Genomic DNA, 21,090 nt, shown 5'->3' on the forward strand with positions numbered 1-21,090 from the left:
TATAAAGCTTTTCTCTGCATAGTAAGGGTGGGAGTCGTAGAGAATATTTTTTGAGCACTTACTACCTGGTACTATACTAAACACTTTATATAATTATCAGTGTCTTTCCACAACTCTGAGGAAGGCTCATTTCCTCTGTTTGTATAGATGAGAAAATTGAGACTGGCATCTTTGGGCAGATCACATGACCTAGAGGTGGAGGAAGGTTTCAAATCTAAGTCTGCCTCGCTCTTGCCATGACATCACACTGCCTCTCGTATAAATATGTACATGCTTTTGCGCAACATAGAGAAAGCTAAAGTATAGTTTATTGTAGAGAATATGCAAACATCTCAAATTTTTATGTATCATAGTGTAAACTAAGACAAGTGATGGTTTTAAAGATAATCTATTTAATCTAAGATTTGCAACGTATTTTTAATTCTTATACCCCTTAAAAACGTCTAAGAATTTAGAACCAAATTGAATGAAATGTATAGTATAGGTTGTATTTTGTGGTTCCTCCATCCCCTACTCAAAATAAGAAAGATAATTTAATTGCCTTTTCCCTTAGTTAATTTATAACGATGCACACATAGAGTTGCACATACCTATTCCCCTTTCCTACCATTGCTGTCTAGTTTGCACCTATTGAGTTATTATGTAAAGATTTTAAACTTTAAGAGAATTTCTGGGTCCTTAAGTGAAGAAAGAAAAGAAGGTGTGAAAATGTGACAGCTGTGCATGCCTGGGTTACCTGCGTGGTGACCCTCTGCCCTAACATATTTTCTTCCACATGACCACTTTTTCATTATATCGTATCAGACAAGAAGTTACCAGTGAGCAGCTGAGCTAATAATAGGCATCCTCTTAAAAGATTCCTGGATAGTGATCATCTTTTATCTTGCTTTTGGGAGTTGAATAGTCTGAAGCCTGTGTCCTGCCAGAGCGGATGCTGAGCACGGGCTAAATGGTAATCATCAATGCCTCCCTGTGGGCAGGTTAGCTCAAGATCAGGAAGGCTGCCTGAGAAGGAAGTAGGTGGGCTCAACAAATCTCAACTAAGTGATCTACAGAAAGTTCAGAGGACAGTAATAGGGAAAACCATAAATGACTCAATTTCTTGAGAACTTTAGTGTGAATCCTTTTAGACTAGGAGGTATAGAAGCAGAGGAAAAATTCGCTGACCTGCTGTGATCTGTAGCACATTTTTCTTCCTTAAGAGGTCATCTTGGCCTTTGTGTATCACGTGCAGCTCATCTTCCTGCCTTGGGAATGGGAGAAAGAGCTTATAAAATTATCCACTTACTTTTTTTCAGTTAGGTTGAATACAAAGGAGTTGCATAGATCTGTAGGAATATTGCTAAGAAGCCTAAATTTCTATGAGCATATCCAACCCTGGAACTGAGGAATGGAGAAAAGAAATCATTGCTGCCTCCTTCCACATCTACAAATAAATAGGCTTCTGCTCTAAAATAGATGGGCAGGGCAGGTTGGGGAGAGAAGAAAGAAGCGGCAGAGGAGGAATCATAAGAATTCTCAAACTGAAGCTTCTGAAAATTAATGAGGACAAACAAAAAAAGCTTTTATAGTTTAGTTTGGAAGTGTTGGGCCCTCTCTTGGAGTCAGCTGGTCTGATGATAACACAGGAGAGTGATTGGAGTTGTGTGGGTCCTCTTGCATCTGTCTCTTTCAGGGAAAGTCATGTTCAAACTGGAAAGTGTAGACTGGCATAGGAAAGAGTGTTATTGGTCCTCATTGAGGGGGTGAGATTTAAGACAGTACCTAGTTGATGTAAATGGGTTATCCAATAGCCTTGATTCTAGACATTAAAATGGTTTTTTAACTTAAGGAAGCATCTCATAGTCAATATACATAGTTAATATGGTAGGATGTTTTCCCCTGAAAACTTGTTATTAAATAACTGTTTCCTTAGTCTCTCAATCGTGTCTTAGAATACGGGAAATGAGGTACTTCTCTTCGGGGAGGTTGTCTCTCAGATCACTATAGACATTTATCAATTGTTGGACTGAAGAATTATAGGGAAGGATCCTAAAAGACTGGAAGTTGTGGAGAAAGATACTAAAAGACTAGAAATGAGCAAATGTGGTTTATATTTCAAAAAGGGGTAAGAAGATGGATTCCATAGACTATACACAAGGTTGATATTAATTCTGGGCAATACTCTAGAACAGGGGCAGCGAAGTTTTCCTGCAAAGGCCCGGATAGTAAATATTTTTGGCTTTGTGGGCCATACAGTCTGTGTCACAGTTGCTCAGTTCTGCCATTGTAGTATGAAAACAGCCATAAACAATATGTAAACAAATGAAGAAGCCTGTGTTCCAGTACAACTTTATTGACAAAAGTAGGCAGCAGGCCAGATTTGGTCCGCGGGTGGTAGTTTGACTACCTCTGCTCCAGAATAAATTGCTAAATGGGTCTTTTTGTGAGGACGTTGGGAACTGGTGAGAACTGGGAACTAGTCCGGGTTCTTCAAGAATAGATCAGGCTTGGGAAGTTCTTCTCCACTGTTTCTCAACAGACTTACTATTACACAAGACCAGGAGTATAGTTTATGTTGATGTCTTTGAGGCATTTAGCAAAATATTTCAAAAGAAGCTTTGGAGAAGATGAAGAAATGTGGACCACTGCAGTTAGGTGGTTAACTGTTTGGTGCCTGCTGTCTTTAACTGATAAGAAGCAGTGGCAAATGACAATACAAGAGAACAAGCAGCAAATGAATGCTTCCAGAACAACCTAATAGTGTGAGTTGTTTAAAATATTGTATACATTAACTTTTGAGATAAAAAGACCTGCAAACATAATGTAGTAATCTATTCTGATAATAAATTACCCTAATTCGCATGACAGAATTTCATATATTAAAGCATACTATGTTTCTCAAAGGGCACCATAATTTCCTACTGCTCCATTACTGAAAAAAGTTAATAGGCCACAAGTAGTGACCTACTCAGTACAGTACTCTTTCCTTGGCCCTCAAATGTTCTGCATTTTTAATCAACGAATTTAATCATATAATGGCAAATTAAATTTTTGATGACTCAAACCTCATCTTCATACCAAGGTTCCTCATCAGTAACTAACAAGCATACAGTTGGAACATTCATAAATTAACGACTGTCTCTCCCAAGCTCAGTGTTTAAAACTTAATAGATAACACAATGTAAAGTAAGTCCTTTGTGTCGAGCAGTGTTCCAGCATCTTCAACATTTTGGACTCACCAGTAGTTTTTTAGGTCAGCACTAAACCACAAATCCCTCAGGACCATAAGTTTTAGTCACAAAGCTCAAATGCTTTCCCTTCCTAAGACTCAGATGTATTTGAGGTTATAGTACTTATTCACATTTCCCAGAAAATGCCAATGCTATTCTAGAATGTACTGTAAAACAGAAGGGAAAAAAATCACTCTGTGACTAGTGGGTCAAAGAGGACACGGGGCAGCAGAAGCAGCTATAATTGAATCAAAGTGTGTCAGCTGGAACTCAGTACTACAAAGACAGAAAGCCAGCTCAGTCTGGCCTAAAAAAGAGAAAGAGTGAGAAAGGGGGAGGGAGGGAGAGGGGAGAGATTGTTAGCAATTTATTAGCTTCTATAACTGAAAAGTCCAGAAATCTGGCTAGTTTGTAATCATGCAAACGTTGTCACTAAGTGCACGTCCCTGGTTTCTCTCTGTTCTGACCTCCGTGAGGTTAGCCTCACCCTCAGTTTCACGCTGTGACCTCCAGCAGCTACAGGTTCTTCCCGTTGTGTTGACAAAATAGCCAAGGCAGTTCCATACCCTCATACCTCACTGTCCAGGAAAAAGAGAGAGAGGCTCTGTGAGGAACGTCTCTGGAAGAGAAAAGAAAGTTCTATTTCCCCAGAAGCCCGAAGGGAACATCTTTTATTTTCATGGGTTGTGATTAGTTTATGTGCCGATCCCTGAACCAATCATGTGGCCAGGTGGTAGAACATGCTGATTGGGTTATGTCCGTCAGGGCCCCGGAGCTAGCTGTAGTGTCAGTCCCACTCAGACTCTATGAGAATGGAGAAGGACTGGTTTCTCAAAGGAGATTTGGGGTCCTCCTCCTAGGAAGGGGTTTGAAATGTTGGGCAACAAACTGCTGTCTATAACAAGAACCATGAGAAGTGACAGCAGAGAAGAAGGCACCAAGGAGGAGGTGGTAAGTTCCAGTAGAACAGCAGAGCAATCTGATGCCTTTACCCATTTGTGTAACTTTTAAAGCATCACTGGAATGATAATCCTGCATCACTGATACCCACAGAGATGCTCCCGAGACATCTAGGAAAGCTTAAATTATGTTTGATTTACCAGAACAGGGAAGAAGTTAATGGAGGTTGCAAAGATTTGTGTGCGTTTTAATAAATGGTATTGTTTTTAAAGAACCAAAACTAAGCCAGCTAAAAAGCTCTCTACCATTGTAGGTTTTGTTGTTGGGATCATGTTGGTTTATAACATTGTGTAATTTCAGGTGTACATTATTTTATATCAGTTTCCATATAGACTGCATCGTGCTCACCACCAATAGATTTTTGGTTTTTTCTTAAAGATTGGCACCTGAGCTAACAACTTGCCAATCTTCTTTTTTTTTTTTCCTGCTTTTTCTCCCCAAATCCCCCCAGTATATAGTTGTATATATTTTTTAGGTGGGGGTCCTTCTGGTTGTGCTACGTGGGACACTGCCTCAATATGGCCTGATGAGTGGTGCCAAGTCTACGCCCAGGATCCGAACCAGCAAAACCCTGGGTTGCTGAAGCGAAATGTGTGAACTTAACCACTCAGCCACGGGGCTTGCCCCTAGATTTTTTTTTTTAATGTTTCCTATTTCCTTCTGCTTAATCTTAATCTGTACCTCACCCCAAAGCCATGGGTTTGACTGTGAGATGCTTTTATAAGCTATACTTTAACTAGGTTTGGTTTATGTCTTAATAAAGATTGTGTTTATTGGTAAAAATATTGTTTTTGCTTTTGTCCAGAATGCATACACAGCCACAGCTATCAACAGCACCAACTTCTGCACCTCAGCGAAGGATGCCTTTGTCATTCTCGTGGAGAATGCTTTGCGAGTGGCTGCCATCAACACAGTCGGGGATTTCATGTTATTCCTAGGCAAGGTAAGACCGAGTATATTATCTGAGGCGTACAGTAAATTTTTGCATATATACATATATATTTGCTCTTTAATTTCAAAAATATGTAGCCTACCAAAAAACTAAGAGTAAGATAAAATGAAGCAAGTACCTGCAAAGCCCTTAATATTCATCAGGCACTATTCTAAGTATTTTACATATATTGTGCTCATTTAATCCTCACGACAGATTTGTAAAGGAAGTTCTATTATTAGCCTCATTTTACAGATGGGGAAACTGAGGTACAGAGCAGTTAAGTAATACGCCCATGTTTCTCCTTACATGTTTTCAACTGTAAAGAATTAAGAAACAGTCTGTGTAGTGGTTAGGGATACTGCATCTGGAGCCTGAATGCCTGGATGTAAACCCAGCTGTGTCACTTACTAGCTGTGTGACCTGAGGCAGGATCCATAACCACTCTGTGCCTCAGCTTGCTCATCTGTAAAGTTGAGATAATAGTAGTGCCCGACCCCTAGGGCTGTGAGGATTAGACCGGTTAATATATGTAGGGTATCTAAGACATTGTTGGATACATTCTAAGTTCTTGATGAACATTAGCTGTCGGTCTTGTTACTGTATATAAACCCCTTTAAAATAGAGCTGTTAGGGAATAAGACTTAACTGTCCTTAAAAGTGTCTGAGAAGAGGTTATCTATTCTATACTATTAAAATCTGTGAAATGATAAATAACATTATAATTGGATTTCATTGTATCTGTATTTCAAACCATAAAATATTCAGAAAATTTGAAAAATTGAGTTAAGAAAAGACCCCGTCACTATAACCTAATAACTATCATTTTTATATATTCCCTCCCTGTGTTTTTTATATTTCTGTGCTATGACAATCATAGCATACATTCCTGTTTCTTCTGCCCTTTTCACTTCACATTATATCACACGCATTTTTCATATTGCTTCGATAATCTTCATAATTACTCATTATGATGATGGTCAATGTTCCATCAAATACTATTCTTGAATATCCTCTTACTACTGAACGCTTAGGTTACCCCAGCCACTGTGCTTTTAAAATTTTTGAAAAGGAAAAAATTGATTAGAGAGGCATCGATAGCACAGTGTGGTTTTAAGTTCTTAGGCAATTGTCATGTAAGAAGAATTATAAAACTCTGAGGATAGTTATTTTGAAAATTTGTAGTGAAATGTATGTTATGACTGTTGGCTTTGTTTTTGTCATATTTTTACAATAAGAGGAAATTTTTTCTGGTGAAGATTGCATGAGTTAATCCCTGTTGAGGCCTGAGGACAGCATCTGACAATATTATTAACTATTATTTATATGCTATGCAGCTAATTCAGGAAGGCTTCAAATTTTTTGTTTATTTTATAATTTATCCCTACTGCTAAGAAAGATATGAAGCAACTTAAAATAAAAACATATATACACAGAGCAATTAAAAGGGCAGTAAGAAGCCACGTGGAGGAATAAGGGAGAAAATTATGCTAACTGGCAACATTTGATCATTTGGGTGATTTTAGTGAACTCTGCCTGAGACACTTGCTGGGCACCAGGTACTGAGGAAGTGCTTTGTGTGGAATTTGTATTTGGTCCTCCCCCGTAGGGTGAGCTGCTGTCATTGTCTTCATTTTATAGCGGAGGAAGCCAAAGTTTAAAGAGCTGAGTGGGTTGCCCAAATTTAGAGAGCAAGAATGTGGCAGAGCTGGAGTTCAAACTCAGTCTGTCTGACTTCTAAGTTTTCAATTACTAAGTACTATAATTTCTTCAACGGACATTAAATTTGCCCTTGGATCTAAAAAAGTCTGTTGATTCAATAATTCTGATGATGGTAAGCCACTGTCAGAAATAATTTTAAATACAGAAAAATACAACATTATTTATAATAGTGACTAATTGTAAACAATCTACTGCCTAGCTATAGAGAAATGGTTGGAAATAATAGTCAACAGACTGTTATTCACCTATTAAATGATGTTTTTTAAGAGTTTGTAATAAGATAATGCATATAATATAAGTGAAAAGGTTGAGTAAAACTCCTAGACTGTCCCAGTACTGTTTAAAAATGTGCCTAAAAAAAGAATGAAAATTAATACCTCGAAGTGTTAGTAATGATTATCTTTAGATATTGAAAATATGAGTGATGCCAAATGCCTACTTTTCCTTTACCATAATAAGATAAAGTTCTCTATATTAAATATGCTTTCCTTTTATGATGGAAAAATATATAGATGATAAAATACAAGGTTTTGAAATTGACTTTGAGTTTTTCAGCAGCCTAGTGACCTGTCCATCAAAATTTTTTCTTTAGGTTTAACCTAACCTTTTATCCATTCAACAAATATTTATAGAGTGCCTACAAGTCATGTGCTAGGGGCACTTCTGGGTGCTGGTTATCTACTAGTCAATAAAGAGAATTTAAAATCCAGTAGAAAAGGCAGTTTTGTGTCCCTCTTTTCACTTAGTATTATTTTATGATCATTTCCTATTTTATTAAAAATGTTTTAAACATAGTTGTACACTTGCTGTATCATTTACTTAACCAAGCCCCAAGGTTGTTTTTACACTTAAACTGTTCTCAAGTTTTTACTAATTTAGGTATGCTACAGGCAAATCTTTGTATATAAATCCTCGTCCATTTCTGCACCTATTTCCTGAGGCCAGAATCCTAGAAGTGGAATTAGTGAATCAGAGTACATAACAGGGTTCTTGATAGACATTGCCAAATTGCCTTCCAGAAAGATGTAACTTTGAATGATATAATTATGTATTTTTTTAAAAATGACTTTTAATATCCTGAAAGATAAACATTTTTTTAATCAAGAAATCCAAAAAGGAGAAAAATAAGAGGAAAAAAGTCTTCTGGATTTCCAACATACTAAGATAAATGATTTAGTTTTATTTTTTAAAAAATATAGTTCTGATCACAGAATACACAATTAAATCTTTTCTTGAAAAGAGTTTCTTTCATTACTAAGTGGCTGCTAGTGTGCAGAAATAGTTTCTGATCAGATAGTTCAACTAGATAGATCGTAATAAACATTATAAAAGACAGTGTTGGGAATGAACTATCGATACACACAACAATTTGGATGAACTTGGGGGGCATTATGCTGTGTGAACAATGCCAATCCCAGAAGATTAAATACTGTATGATTCCATTTATATAACGTTCTTGAAATGACATTATGGAAATGAAGAACAGATTTGTGGTCTCTCAGTTACAGATGGGGTTTGCGGGATGTAGGAGTAGCTATAAAAGGTTAAAGTGAAGGATCCTTGTGATGATGGAAATGTTCTGTATCTTGACTGTATCCATATCATTGTCCTGGTTGTGATATTGTACTATCGTTTTACACGATGTTACCATTGGAAGGAACAGGGTAAAAGGTACATGGAATCATTCTGTGTTATTTCTTACAACTGCATGGAAATTCGCAGTTGTCTCAAAATTTAAAACTTTGTTTAAAAAACTCTGAGTAAAAAAACACAAAAGATACTGTGAGGGATTTCATTTCTATGGAGCCCCAGTGGTTTTATGGAATGGTAAGTTAGATTGGGAAAGGACCTTAGCTCCTCTAGTTTAGTGGCTTGTGACCTGTGGTCACTGGCCTGTAGGTTCCTCAAAGGTAAGAATAGAGATTTTCAAGCTATTTCAACATTTTTAAGTCTAGCAGATATTGCATATTTGCCCCAATAAAACGATAGAAAAAAAAATACAAAGTCTCAAGTTTCTTTGCTTCTGTGTGAGATTATTTGACCTCTATTTGATTACTTTTTCTGACACTAATTATATATTCTATTTGACAGTTTATTTGGCTTTGATTAATAAAAGAAAAAAATGCTATTTTATTAGTAAACAAAATCTTTGAAAACATGGATTCCATGGGAAAAGAGCATCATAAATGCAAGATTTATGGTGGAAAAGAAAGAAAGAAACTAAGATTGCCAGGCATGGTGTTAAATGCTTTCTGAATGCTTATTTTAACAATCATGGGATGTATGCACTATTATGTGTCTTGTAAAGATGGAAAAACATGCTCAAAAAGGTTAAATAAACTTGCTGAGAGTCACAAAACTAAAAAGTATTAACTCTGTGATTTGCATCTACAGCTCTCACTCCAAAACTAGCATCCTTTCCTTCCTGCCTCTCACATCCTACCCTGTGTAGGAATCTCTTCTACTGCATCACCAATAATTTGTCCTCTAGAACGAGAGTGTCCATCATGCATCCTATTAGAAAAAAATAATAGAGCACACTTCCCCAATATATTTGCATTTATTTCTTAATGATATAAATACAGCTTTTACTAATATATGCATTATAAAGCATAGTATAAAATGAAATGTAAATATATGAGAAATATAAATAGAGGTCCCAGATGATCCTGTTGAATAAATACCCCCTCGAGTATGTATGCCCTCCCATGGACATCACTGATAGGGACCAGCACTTCTTGTAGGCTGTGCACTTTATCAGAATCTTTAGGATGAATGTTGCTGGGCTTCATCTAAGATCCAACCAGTCAGACTCTGGGGGTAGGGCCCAGGAATCTGCATTGTTCACAAACTCCCCAAGTGATACTAGCCCCTCTGTAGGTTGAGAACTGATAATGTGTCGTCTGCTTGAATAAATGCATGACACCCTTTCATTATTTTGGAGTGATTATTACATTTCTTTGACTTTTTTGGCTAAACATCTCTAATTCTTGAAGTTGTTTCTCATGTGGTGATATCCATCCTCCTACTTCAACACCTTTTGTCTCCACATCTAGTTTGAGCCACACCTTATACGTATAATTGACTTTAACATTTCAAATATGGTTTAACTTTTAGTGGCATAGTGAGAGCATAAAGAACCTCAGTCCTTCCATTGGGCAGGTATAAAAAAAACTTGAAGACGAGGTTAAGAAATAACTCACTCTAAAATTAAAACCAAAAGAGTGAGAGAAAATGGATGTAATTAGCTACCTGTGGAAATAATCCCAGAAAATAAGTCACTCTAAGAGAAGATTCGTAAGTATTTGCCACTAAATGGTGGAGGGTGTTGCAAATCTTGGGCAGACCCAGATTTGCTTCCTAAGATCATCTGAGAGACGGATCGATTTATAGCTCAACCAATATATCATCTACCCATCACTCCTGGTGAAGATAATGGTGAAAGAGAGATGCTTTAGTGTTGATAAATAGTAGGGAAAAGACCAAAGAAGAATTCTCAGCCCAGCTGTCCTCAGCGCTGGACCAGGACAGGCTGCCGTGGTTCTAGAGGACTCTTTCTTTTCCTTTGTTATTTACAACTTGATGCTAGGCCAAGTAATGGGCTGAGCACGAGTGTGTCTAGGATTCAGTATGACCTGTTACTACTTTGTGTCAGTACCCAAGTATTTGCTGAGTTGCTACCTGGAAAGGACCCTGGAGTTGGCATCCATTGTTTGAGTGGTATCTGCTCGTCTACTCTGTGACCTTGGGCAGGTTGGCTAGCATCTCTGGGCGCATTTCCCAATCTATGAAATGAGGATGATAACGTTTGTCATAAACTATTCATAGGGTTATTGAAAAGCTGAAATAAAATGTATTAACAGGGCTACAAATAATGTAAATTGCTACATGGGAGGTGATGAAGCATCAGAATAGGTGGTTCTTAGCAATAAGGAACTTGCCTATTTCTTTTATTGTTAGAGCGTGGATGTTTTCGGCAGCCTCTTTCCTTACAGGTAGTCCAAATCTAAACTTCCTGGCAAGTCATGTTAAATTTACCACATATTCTATGTGAGATAAAATATGAAACAAAGAAAAAGCTCTTAGAGGTGTTTGTTGCAACATTATTTATATCTGAAAAAAATATAAATCTCCAACTGTAGGAGCATGGTTAAGCAAATTTTAAATCACCCATAAGATCAAATTATGTAGCTGAGTAAGTGTTTATGAAATATTTATAATGATACTATTAATATTAATGAAGAGCTTTTAATGATTTGTTTATGTAATACTATGTCACATATGTAAAAATGCTTAGAAAAAAATACATAGCAGTACCCCTGAAACGTCAATAATTTCCTCCTGAGTGCTAAGAGTCTGTGGAATTTTCTTCCTGAAATATGCATGCATTTATCTTAAAAATCGTATTGTGTATATGGGTATATATGGATTATACTTTTTAATTTGAGATGAAATGGGCTCATGCAGCCAGCATTTTAAGTCTGCAGAAGATGAAGTGGTGGTTTTCTGCAATAGGATATTAAATGTGGTCTTTGCTCTCTCTGCTTCAGGTGCTGATAGTCTGCAGCACAGGTTTGGCTGGGATTATGCTGCTCAACTACCAGCAAGATTACACAGTATGGGTGCTGCCTCTGATCATCGTCTGCCTCTTTGCTTTCCTAGTCGCTCATTGCTTCCTGTCCATTTACGAAATGGTAGTGGATGTATTATTCTTGTGTTTTGCCATTGATACAAAATACAATGATGGGAGCCCTGGAAGAGAATTCTATATGGATAAAGTACTGATGGTAAGTACTTCAAATGCCCTCTACTGCTATAGGGATAAAATTACTAATAAAAATATTAGACAAAGTATTATTCTCTACATTTAATTCTCATTATATGCAAGTGAGTAATTCAGAATTAAGCCTGTAGCACTCATGGATGAAGTTAGTTGGGAAAATCCCTTACAGGACGTTTGATCCTGTCCAAAATGTCCATAAGACATTTGGTCCATGCCAAAAGGTCCTTGATTTTGCAGGACAATTTGGTCCTGTCTGAAATGTCCATCAGACGTTTGGTCCATGCCAAAAGGTCCTTGAAATCTGGTCATATTTGCTTCTGTCCAAAACATCCATGGAGACATTGAGTCCATGCCAAAAGGTCCTTGATGTTTGGTCCTGTCCAAAACTATTTGGCATGGACCAAATGTCAAGGACCTTTTGGGTTGGACCAAATGTCTTACGGACCAAATGTCTTATGGATGTCTTGGACAGGACCAAATATCAAGGACCTTTTGGCATCGACCAAATGTCTGATAACTGGGGAAATCAGGAAAGAAGACCTTCTTGTCATGGGGAAGACCATTTCAAATCCACCTAGCTAGAGCAGTACCCGTTAATAGTCCTGAGTTCACACTTTTCCATACTGCTGCCTCTGTCTCTGTAGTCAGATGGTTTTGAATTGGATTTTTAAAGGTGACTTTTAGCCCTTGAATTGGAACATTGGACCACTGATGTTCTAAATGTCCTTTCCTAAAATGGGGCTCGAAGACAAAAAGTCTTATTTCCCAGGTCATAGTGCCTCCCTGTATTTCTCCATCCACCACCTTTCTAAATATTATTGCTATCAACTCCATTACAACTCGTTATCCTGAGTATGCCAGGCCAAATTGAAGGTGTTTTGTGATGAATACATGTTAACAGACCCATGACTGGTAGAGTGTATTGTTTTCCATCAGTCAAGATCTGAGCCTTTGCATAGATCTCATATTCCGATTCTTTATAGGTATGTAGCCTCTGCAGCTTCCCTATATTAGAATCTCAATTAAAATTTTTTAAAAATTTAGAAACCATATTAAAATGGTTTAAATACTATTATCAGTGTCAAATGCTACCAAATTAAAGATGCTTTTTAATAATAGTACTTTGTTATTAAGCTGGGAAGTACTCCTATGTTGAGAATAAGTAATATTGAAGACTAAACATTACACATTGAAATACCAAGTCGTCTTTCAGGAGCATGGTTTACCCAGTTAAATCTAGAATAAATGTGTTAATAAGTGAGCTAGATTTTTTTAATTGCAAAATTACAAATGATTTAACTGACTTACCTGGTACTGATTATCTCTTTTACTCGGAGAACCGTCAACTAAATTTTGGACATTAAAATGTCTAAATTATAATTCTAACTGGTTATTTTCATAGCGGAATTTGACCTATGTGCATTGTGTCTCTCTTGTGATTAAGGCACTTAGAAGAAGAATTTGTTGTGTGTTTTTTTTTTAACCCACTGATAGAAAGCAGGGTAAAAAAATATTTTACACAGAAAAACAGTTTTCTTTGCAAGAATGATGAGGATATTGGATGAAGAAATGCCCCATAAACTTTGACAGGATGGACATGTTTCCTTCAGGGCACAATCCCATCTTAACTACTTATGACCACAGGTTCTGGTTGTTACGTGCTGTCTTCCTGCTTTAGGGAGGAATTTCAAGACCAAATAGACTTTTTTTTAAACTAGCTTATTTATGATTTGGTAAATGGTTTTAGTAATATCACTGCTTTTACCTTCTAGGATTCCAGGGTTATTTTAAGGAGGAGGCTTATGGAGTAAAATGTACTTCTTGTTCCACATAACATTGATATGGAAGAAGTAGAACAAGAAAACAATCTTCTCCGTGTGGGAAATTAGTCTTTTTGAAAAAATGTTAGGTATTTTCTCTTCCAGATGGAACTAACGTTGTCTCTTTGAGCCTAAGTGAGATTGTCACAATGAGTGGATGGAAAAAAGATTTTATATCAACAGATTGCAGTCCATCCCCACAAATTTAGCAGCTCTTGTGAGTGATACTAAATATTATTTATTGCTATGGTTTCAGGCCATCCATTTACCAATATTGAGTCAAAAATGTAAATATTCTTTAGAATTCATTTACCAACCGAAATCTTAAAGGACCTAAGAGTATACGCAATTTGATCCATATTTTGCAGGAGTTTGTGGAGAACAGTAGAAAAGCAATGAAAGAAGCTGGTAAGGGAGGCGTTGCTGATGCCAGAGAGCTAAAACCGATGGTAGGTGGACATGCGCAGGGGGCCGCCCTCCCCGAATTTCACTTTCACTTCCTCTCCCTCTCTGTCTTCACTGACTGCACTTCCTCAGGAGAAGCTTTTGTTATCTGTATCACGCAGGACCTGCTGCTCTTTCTGTTTGTGTATTTACCCATCACTTGGATGGCAGAATTCTTGTCACAACTGAGACCACCTTCTGTAAAAGTAAGCTGAAAGGAACTGCATCTTCAGTGTTCATGGCAGGGTTGGGGATATTTTTGTCCCTAAGGTGAAATTGCTGTTTCTATTTTTTTCTTTTGTCTTGTGAGGAAGATTGGCCCCGAGCTAACGCCTGTTGCCAATCTTTCTCTATTTTATGTGGGATGCTGCCACAGCGTGGTTTGATGAGCGGTGCTAGGTCCGCTCCCAGGATGCGAACCTGTGAACTCCATGGTGCTGGAGCAGAATGCGCAACCTTAACAACTACGCCCCTGGCTCGGGCCCCTATCTTTTTTTTTTTTTAACTGTCAGTGTTTAGTTTTCCTTGGACTGAGCATTTGGTTGCATGCTTGAACTGATGGTTAGATTTTTATCATTTTGGCAGGTGATAATAGCGATTCCTTTCAACTTGCTAAAATTCACATTCCCTCTTTTTTAAATATGGATTTGTTTATGTTGCTTTTGTTTTTTTTATGGTTTTGTTTATGTTGTTTTGTTATGTTTTTTCTGTTACCTGGTTGTACTTTCTTTGTTTCCTGAGCTATTTTTCAGTAGCAAACAAGGCTATTTCCATCAACACCCACATTCTCACTCAATAAGACAATCTGCTCTTCTCCAACCTCAGCTTAATTGTGAGAGGGATAAATTATCTCTGGTCCGTGATATATATGTGTATTTATATATAAAACCACTCTACTTTGATTTGAAAAAGGCAACTTAGTCAGTGTAAGAAAATCCTGAGTTGCTTTCCCATAGATATTCTCACTGCTATTTCATGACATCAAATGTCTCTAGCATATATTGGTCTCATTACTGCTTATTTTGCAATTTTATTGTTCCTAAATAGCTTGTTTATTTCAAAGTATTATATAATTGCATCCATCCTTAAACAGTTAATTTTAAATAGTGTGCCTTCTGAGTGGATATCATGTCCAAAGGTGTGAGGTGAGGGCTCTCTTTTCCTTCTTCTTTATACTTTAATAAATCGTTTGATTTATAGGTTTCCAACTTAAATATATTGTGTAAAACAAGCCCATGTAAGTATGTAAGAGTAAAGGAAATGGGTTCGTTTAAGGAGGGGCGGCTATACGTATATGCAAAATAACTGCATATTCAACCTAAATTAAAGCCTCAGCAGAATAGTTAGATATGAACTCTTTCCACTGTAACCCCTTCCGGTGTCTGCTTTGGTGTTGCTCTAATAGCATTGATGATTATAAAGTCAAAACTTCATTGTTTAGATTCCCGCGGCACAGATTGCTCTGATCCTAAGTACAAGGATGTAGAATGGCCGTGAAGCTCTTGGCTTTGAGGCTGCCTCAGCCAAAGCTGGATTAAGTGGGTAGGGGCACAGTCAGCGGTCCGGCCAGTTAGCTTCCTGCCTCCTTCCTCTTTCTTTCTGTATCTGTCTTCCTCCGCATAGGCTGAGCCGGACGGCAGTGAAGATTCTGCCAGCCCTAAGGCGGCATGGAAAAATGAGGACGGCTTCCTTCTTGTCACTGCTTGATGGTCCTAATTGTTCAGGAAGTAAAGTTCCAAGCCTAAAACTTAAAAAACACATATAAAATCTTAGAATGTAAACCATCCATTTCCCCCCTTTTCTGAATTTCCCATGGTTGAAGCTTCCGTTAAATCATTCTTCAGTAATAAGCATTTAAAAAAGGGAGAAATATTTGGAAGTTTAGGACTAACTCCTCTGACCATGAATCAGCATGTATTTCTATATTACTCTTTAGTAAAAGACACATGAATTATGGAGGGCCAGAATGCAGGTATACCTTCTCTCACCCAAACCCCTGATTCATAGCTAATAATGCTGGGAGAATTGCCTGGTTAGGGGGCATTCTACCAGAAGCCAAAAATTTGCAAAGATTATTTTTTTCCCTAATATTACTTTCAGTTTTAAATGAACGTCCCTTAACTCGACCAGTGCATTAAAATCTTCAGGTTTTGCTTTCATTTTATGTTGTTCATCAGTTTTGCTTGCAGTTAGTGGCAAAACCCTCTGCTATGTCTCAAAATACATTTTTTACGTGCGTTGTTATTCAGGTGCTTTGAACATTGTAGCTTTTGGTCCCTAAGAGTCATGTTTTAAGCGTTAAAAAACTCCCCAGGAGAACAGAGTGCAATGTTGCCGGCAGGGAAGTCAAATTTTTAAGCACATCAGGACTTTTAATTCTTATCTCTCTTTCACAGTATACCTGAGAGTTGATCCCTACTACCCCCGCCATCTTGTGTGTGTCCCTAAAGAATTAGATGAGAAATTCCCCCCTAATGTTTGAGAATTGGTAGAGTTTAGGGTTGCTTATTTGTATTTGCTGGGTTTAATTCCGGTTATTCCCTTAGATGAAAGTTCTATAACAGAGCATCATGCCTGTTTTGCCATCTCTGTACAAACACTACTGTTTGAGTTCACTGTCCATCTTCTTCCTTGATGGGATATTTTCATCTAGGGGTTATTTTTAGCCTATAAAAGGATGTTCTGAAAAATGAGGTTTTAAATTTTCCTTTTGACAGGGGCTCACTGAACTAAATATGAGTACTTCCAGTTTTCCTCGTGGGTTTTTTTCTTGAGAGAGCCTCACTAGTTAAGGAAACTTGGAGGATTTGTGAGGTCTTTCTATAAATGTTTGAAAATGGTTTTAGAAAAATTTACCAAATGTGATGTAGAGGTTTAAGAAAGAGACATGCTAGCCGTCTGCTTGTGCAGGACAGAATGTACAGAGGAAAGGGAGAAAAAACCTGTCCACCACAGCAACAGAGACCAGATGTATTCTCTGCGTTTCTCAAAGGTGATCCAGAGGAATTGCGACTTTCAATATTCATAGGAATTTCGGCCCCTGGAATAGAGGTTCAGGAGAGAAGGATTCTCAGTTCATTTTGCTTTGTTGCTGTTTGCGCCCATCCGTGTATTTGTAACATCGTTTATGACCTCCTTTTGATGGTATTTGTCTAAGATGATACTCTGTATGACTTTGTTTTCTAGGCTTCGGGAGCGAGTTCTGCTTGAACCTAGCCGACCGTTATGGAACCCATTGACATTCCAAAACAATATATACACATAACTATGTATTTGTGTGTGTGGGTGTGTGTATATATGTATATGTATGTGTGTATATATATGTATATGTATATACACACACACACATAATCAGCCAAAATCAGAGAAAAGGAACAGGGATTTAATACCTTTTTTATGCTTATTTTTGTCAAACATGTACTCCTTTCATACGGGTGGCTTTTACAAGGCAACTGCCGTCATTTAATGTTTTCAATTGTAATTGTCTTAATGGAAATGTTAAGATTCATATCTGATTAACATTTTTAATAACTTAGAGGAGATTTTAACTTTAGTTATTTAAATTAGGTAAAATTATTGTACCGAATCTTCTGTCTGAAGTTGATTCCGGGGTAATATCCCTGACGTGTGCATAAAATCAAGATCTTATTTGACTGATGCATAAGTCCTAGTGGGACAAGACTAGGCATATGCGTTCAGACAAATAAGGAATTCCTCCAATCAGTTTTCCCCAATCAAAGAAGCCATGTCATTTTACTTTTCGAAACATACAAGTGGACCCGATAAGGGAATTTTCATAATATCTCATGCATTTGTCAGCCAACATTAAAAAGTAACCAACTCCTCAGGTATTTGTAGTTGACCCTAATGCTTCTATAAGAGAGTAGGTCAAAAAGAAAAGGGTAGATAATCTTTCTTATGCAAACTTTTTTCTTCTATTTTGTCTTTCTTTCATTTTTGACTTTAGTAGCATCCTCCACACATTTGTGTGCCTAATTTGAAAGGAAGCTGGGGCACCCGGCGAGTTCAGCCTTTAAATTTCTGTGTATTGATTTGCAGATTAAGTAATGCTGGGAGGAATAAAGAAGGGAGAGAAACATAGAACACAAAGCATTAAAAATTCCAGTGCTTGGGCTTCTGCTTCAGAGGAACTTCCGTGGCTTATGGCTAAATGGCCATTTTATTCAGATGCTTGCTGTAAAATCTGAAAACATACTGGCAGGTGCTCCTCTCCTTGGCAATTCATTAAGTATTCAGAATTCTACAATGTGTTTAACTGAAGAATTGGTTAATGTTTTGATCTTCAAGTGTTGAGCATTGTTTTTGTTTGGGGATGAGTTTTGGGTTTTTTGGGTTTTTTATTCCTGAAGCTTACCAGATATGAATGGCTAATATTCCATTGTTCTGCTTATTGTAATGGTGAATGCTTTAAGAAAAAAAAAAGTGTAATTTGCTAAGAATAATTCATGATCTGTTTATGCGATAACTCCTTTTTGTTACAATTTTTTTAAAAAAAGCTATTTTTGTTAATGTAAAGTAAATATTTCAGAGCAAGTTTTTTAAACTTATTGCACTAAATACAGGCTCTGTACAAAAAAAAAAAAAAGCCTCAGCATTTTATCATTCCATGGAAGGAGAATCTTTTGAAAGAAAGCATTGCCTCCTACCAGAATTAGAAAGTAAACTAGACCGGTATTATGGAAATGTATACAATTAATGTCACTAGGGCTTAATTAGCAGCTGTTTGCTAATATGCTTCCTTTCAAAGGGTTGGACCTTTAAATTGCTGCAAAAGGTAAATTGTATTTTTTTTTAAGTATCCGTGTTCTTTACTCTAGCTAGGCTAAAATTTGCTAAATGCCTTGGTTTCTTTTCAAAGCTCATGTAATATTTCTGATTTTTCAGAATATTTGCAATAAGAGTCTGGATTTTTTAAAAAAAAAAAAGAAAGAAAGAAACCACACAATTAAGAGCTCATGTCTTGGCAAGATCTGGGACTCCAACATTGTGAAAATAGCTATTTTGAAACAATACTTCTCCAGAAGTTAGCATCTGATGTCGCCAAACAGTATCATTGTACTCTTTTCTATCATTTGAAATGGAATAAATATAATTATGTCACTAACAATTATCCAAATAGGTGAGAGAGCAAATGATGTAATTAAATTCAGAATACCTTCTGTTTCATAGCCACCCAGATTTTGGACATTAAGAAACATTGGGAACTAAATTTAGGGTTGGCAAAAGTCTGCAAGATGGGTATCAAAACAGAAGACATTCCAGGAGCTAGCTATTAAGTGACCTGATGGAAGTCTTGAATTTGGAAATTAGGTTCTACCCACTTGGACATCCCAGCATCACGGACTCTTGCTGCTCCCTGTCCCATGTGCTCACAATCTCAGCTATTGGGAAGCCATCAGGAATGCTTTCTAATTCTCATTTGCAACTAGAACTGTAATCAGAAAGAAATTTTGTATTTTTGTATAACTTGATTGTGTGCCATTTTATATAACAGGTCCTGTTTTACAAATAAATTTTGTTTTACTAACATTGTGTTTAGAAATTATGATCTATGTGTAACCATGTCATTTGAGTTCCAAATTAATTCCCAGGCTGTTTTCCCTAAGAGAATGGGTGTGCCACAAAGGTGGATATAGGCAAATGTGCATATATATGACGCAGGCATGCACAGAGAGATTCGATATATAGACCATCACTCGCATATGAGCTTCATTCCTTGGTTCATTTTATAAAGCCTCACAGAGACTTTTTAGCAAGGTTTAAGTGTTTTGAGGTTATGTTGGATGTCCTGCTGCCTCTTTCATTCATTGCCAATCATTCTTCCGTTAGCTATGGGCTGGCTTCTTGCTCTGTGCTCACAGCCTCTAACTTCTTCCCAAGTGAGAATAATAGATGAAGAAGAGAAATTATCTGTGAACTGTGGTTACCTGGATACCTTGGTAAACCATTGACTCTGTGTTGTGGTTTTTGTCTTTTTCTGTGGTTAGATCTTCACAAGCGTGTTCAGGACTCACGTCTCCAGAGTTCGAGTTAGGGTCCTCTATTGTAAAGGGTGATCACGGTGACTAGTGGATCATTGTGGTTTCTGCCATCAGATAATTAAGGCTCTGGTGCATGATTTAGACTTTTTAGGCTCCTGCCTCAAAAGTGAGCTCTGCTGTGATATAATATGGAAAGGAAAAGGTGGTATTTCAGCATAAATCCAAGAGACCCATATTGTATGGGAGGCTCACCAGTGAGTTAGGTAAACTTTAGGAATTCGGCTAAGGCATTGAGATTGTCTTACCCTTGCATGGATGAGCAGAGCTCAAAGCAGGTTGTTCCTTTAAACCATTTAATGCAACATTTAGTGTTTAGGATTAAAGCTTTATCCTATCCTATAGCATAATCAAGTCCTAAGTTACTGCAATTTAGGTGGCTTAACTGTGTGTTGGTCCCCCAATTTTTTCCATAACGGTTGAGGAGGAGGCACTCACTGAGTCTATTTGAAAATTATGCTGGAAAGAAGTTTTTCCTTTGTAGAGATGCTCCCTTACTCATTTTTTCTTTTTACACTAAAGAGAATAAGCTGCCAATTCCCAATACCGCTGACCTTGGTGTCTGCCAAGGGCACTTTGGCTTGCCGGGCAGTTTCAGGATTTCATCCCACTAAGGGGAGTGAAGAGATGACTGCTTCCTTTATCCTGGTCCTGAGCTGCTTTAAACCAGAGTAATGCTTCTCCCACCCTCTTCCTCTAAACAGCTGCGGGAACTGCAGGCACCAAATCTTTGTGACGCCGTATCAGTGCCCCTGAGGCTTTAACCATTCCCACCAGGCACCACTACTGGCTAATAAAGGCCATTTCAGGAGGTCCCCCGCCTGCACGGCAGAATTCTGGGGTCAATTCCAAAACCAGAGCTGCCAGTTATGGTGACCTGAACATTTTAATTTATTTTGGGACAGCAAGCCTCTCTTTGGATTTTTGGAGTTATCAATAGCCTTAACATAGCCTCTGAGAAGTTTCCTTTAGAAAGGCCTTTAAGCTTTCACCTTACAATAAGTTCTCTACGGCTTTTTTACCGCTACTTAAAAAAACATCCTCAGAGTCAAGGCTTATCGGCACACCTGCCACAGCGAATTTCTGTATTCTTTTCATGTATCCCATCTGATAGATAGGAGGGCACTGCAGTGGCTTGCCTAGAGTTGTTAAGATGTGG

General features: G+C 37.5%; 1 protein-coding gene across 3 annotated transcripts in view; it reads left to right on the top strand.

The window, feature by feature from the left end:
* The window catches only part of SLC44A1 (solute carrier family 44 member 1), a 178,813-nt gene that overhangs the window by 118,667 nt on the left and 39,056 nt on the right, over positions 1-21,090 (top strand). The window contains exons 14-17 of one of the 3 annotated variants that reach the window (XM_046675573.1): positions 4,978-5,115; positions 11,376-11,612; positions 13,797-13,877; positions 17,059-19,420. In XM_046675573.1, the coding sequence (XP_046531529.1) occupies positions 4,978-5,115; positions 11,376-11,612; positions 13,797-13,877; positions 17,059-17,082 (480 nt within the window). In that variant the 3' untranslated portion in view covers positions 17,083-19,420. Of the gene's footprint in view, positions 1-4,977; positions 5,116-11,375; positions 11,613-13,796; positions 14,161-17,058; positions 19,421-21,090 lie in introns of those variants that run through there. The other 2 variants (XM_046675582.1, XM_046675567.1) reach the window with 2 other exon arrangements.

The sequence above is a fragment of the Equus quagga genome, chromosome 1 (genome assembly GCF_021613505.1).
Source record: "Equus quagga isolate Etosha38 chromosome 1, UCLA_HA_Equagga_1.0, whole genome shotgun sequence".
Lineage (NCBI taxonomy): Eukaryota > Metazoa > Chordata > Mammalia > Perissodactyla > Equidae > Equus > Equus quagga.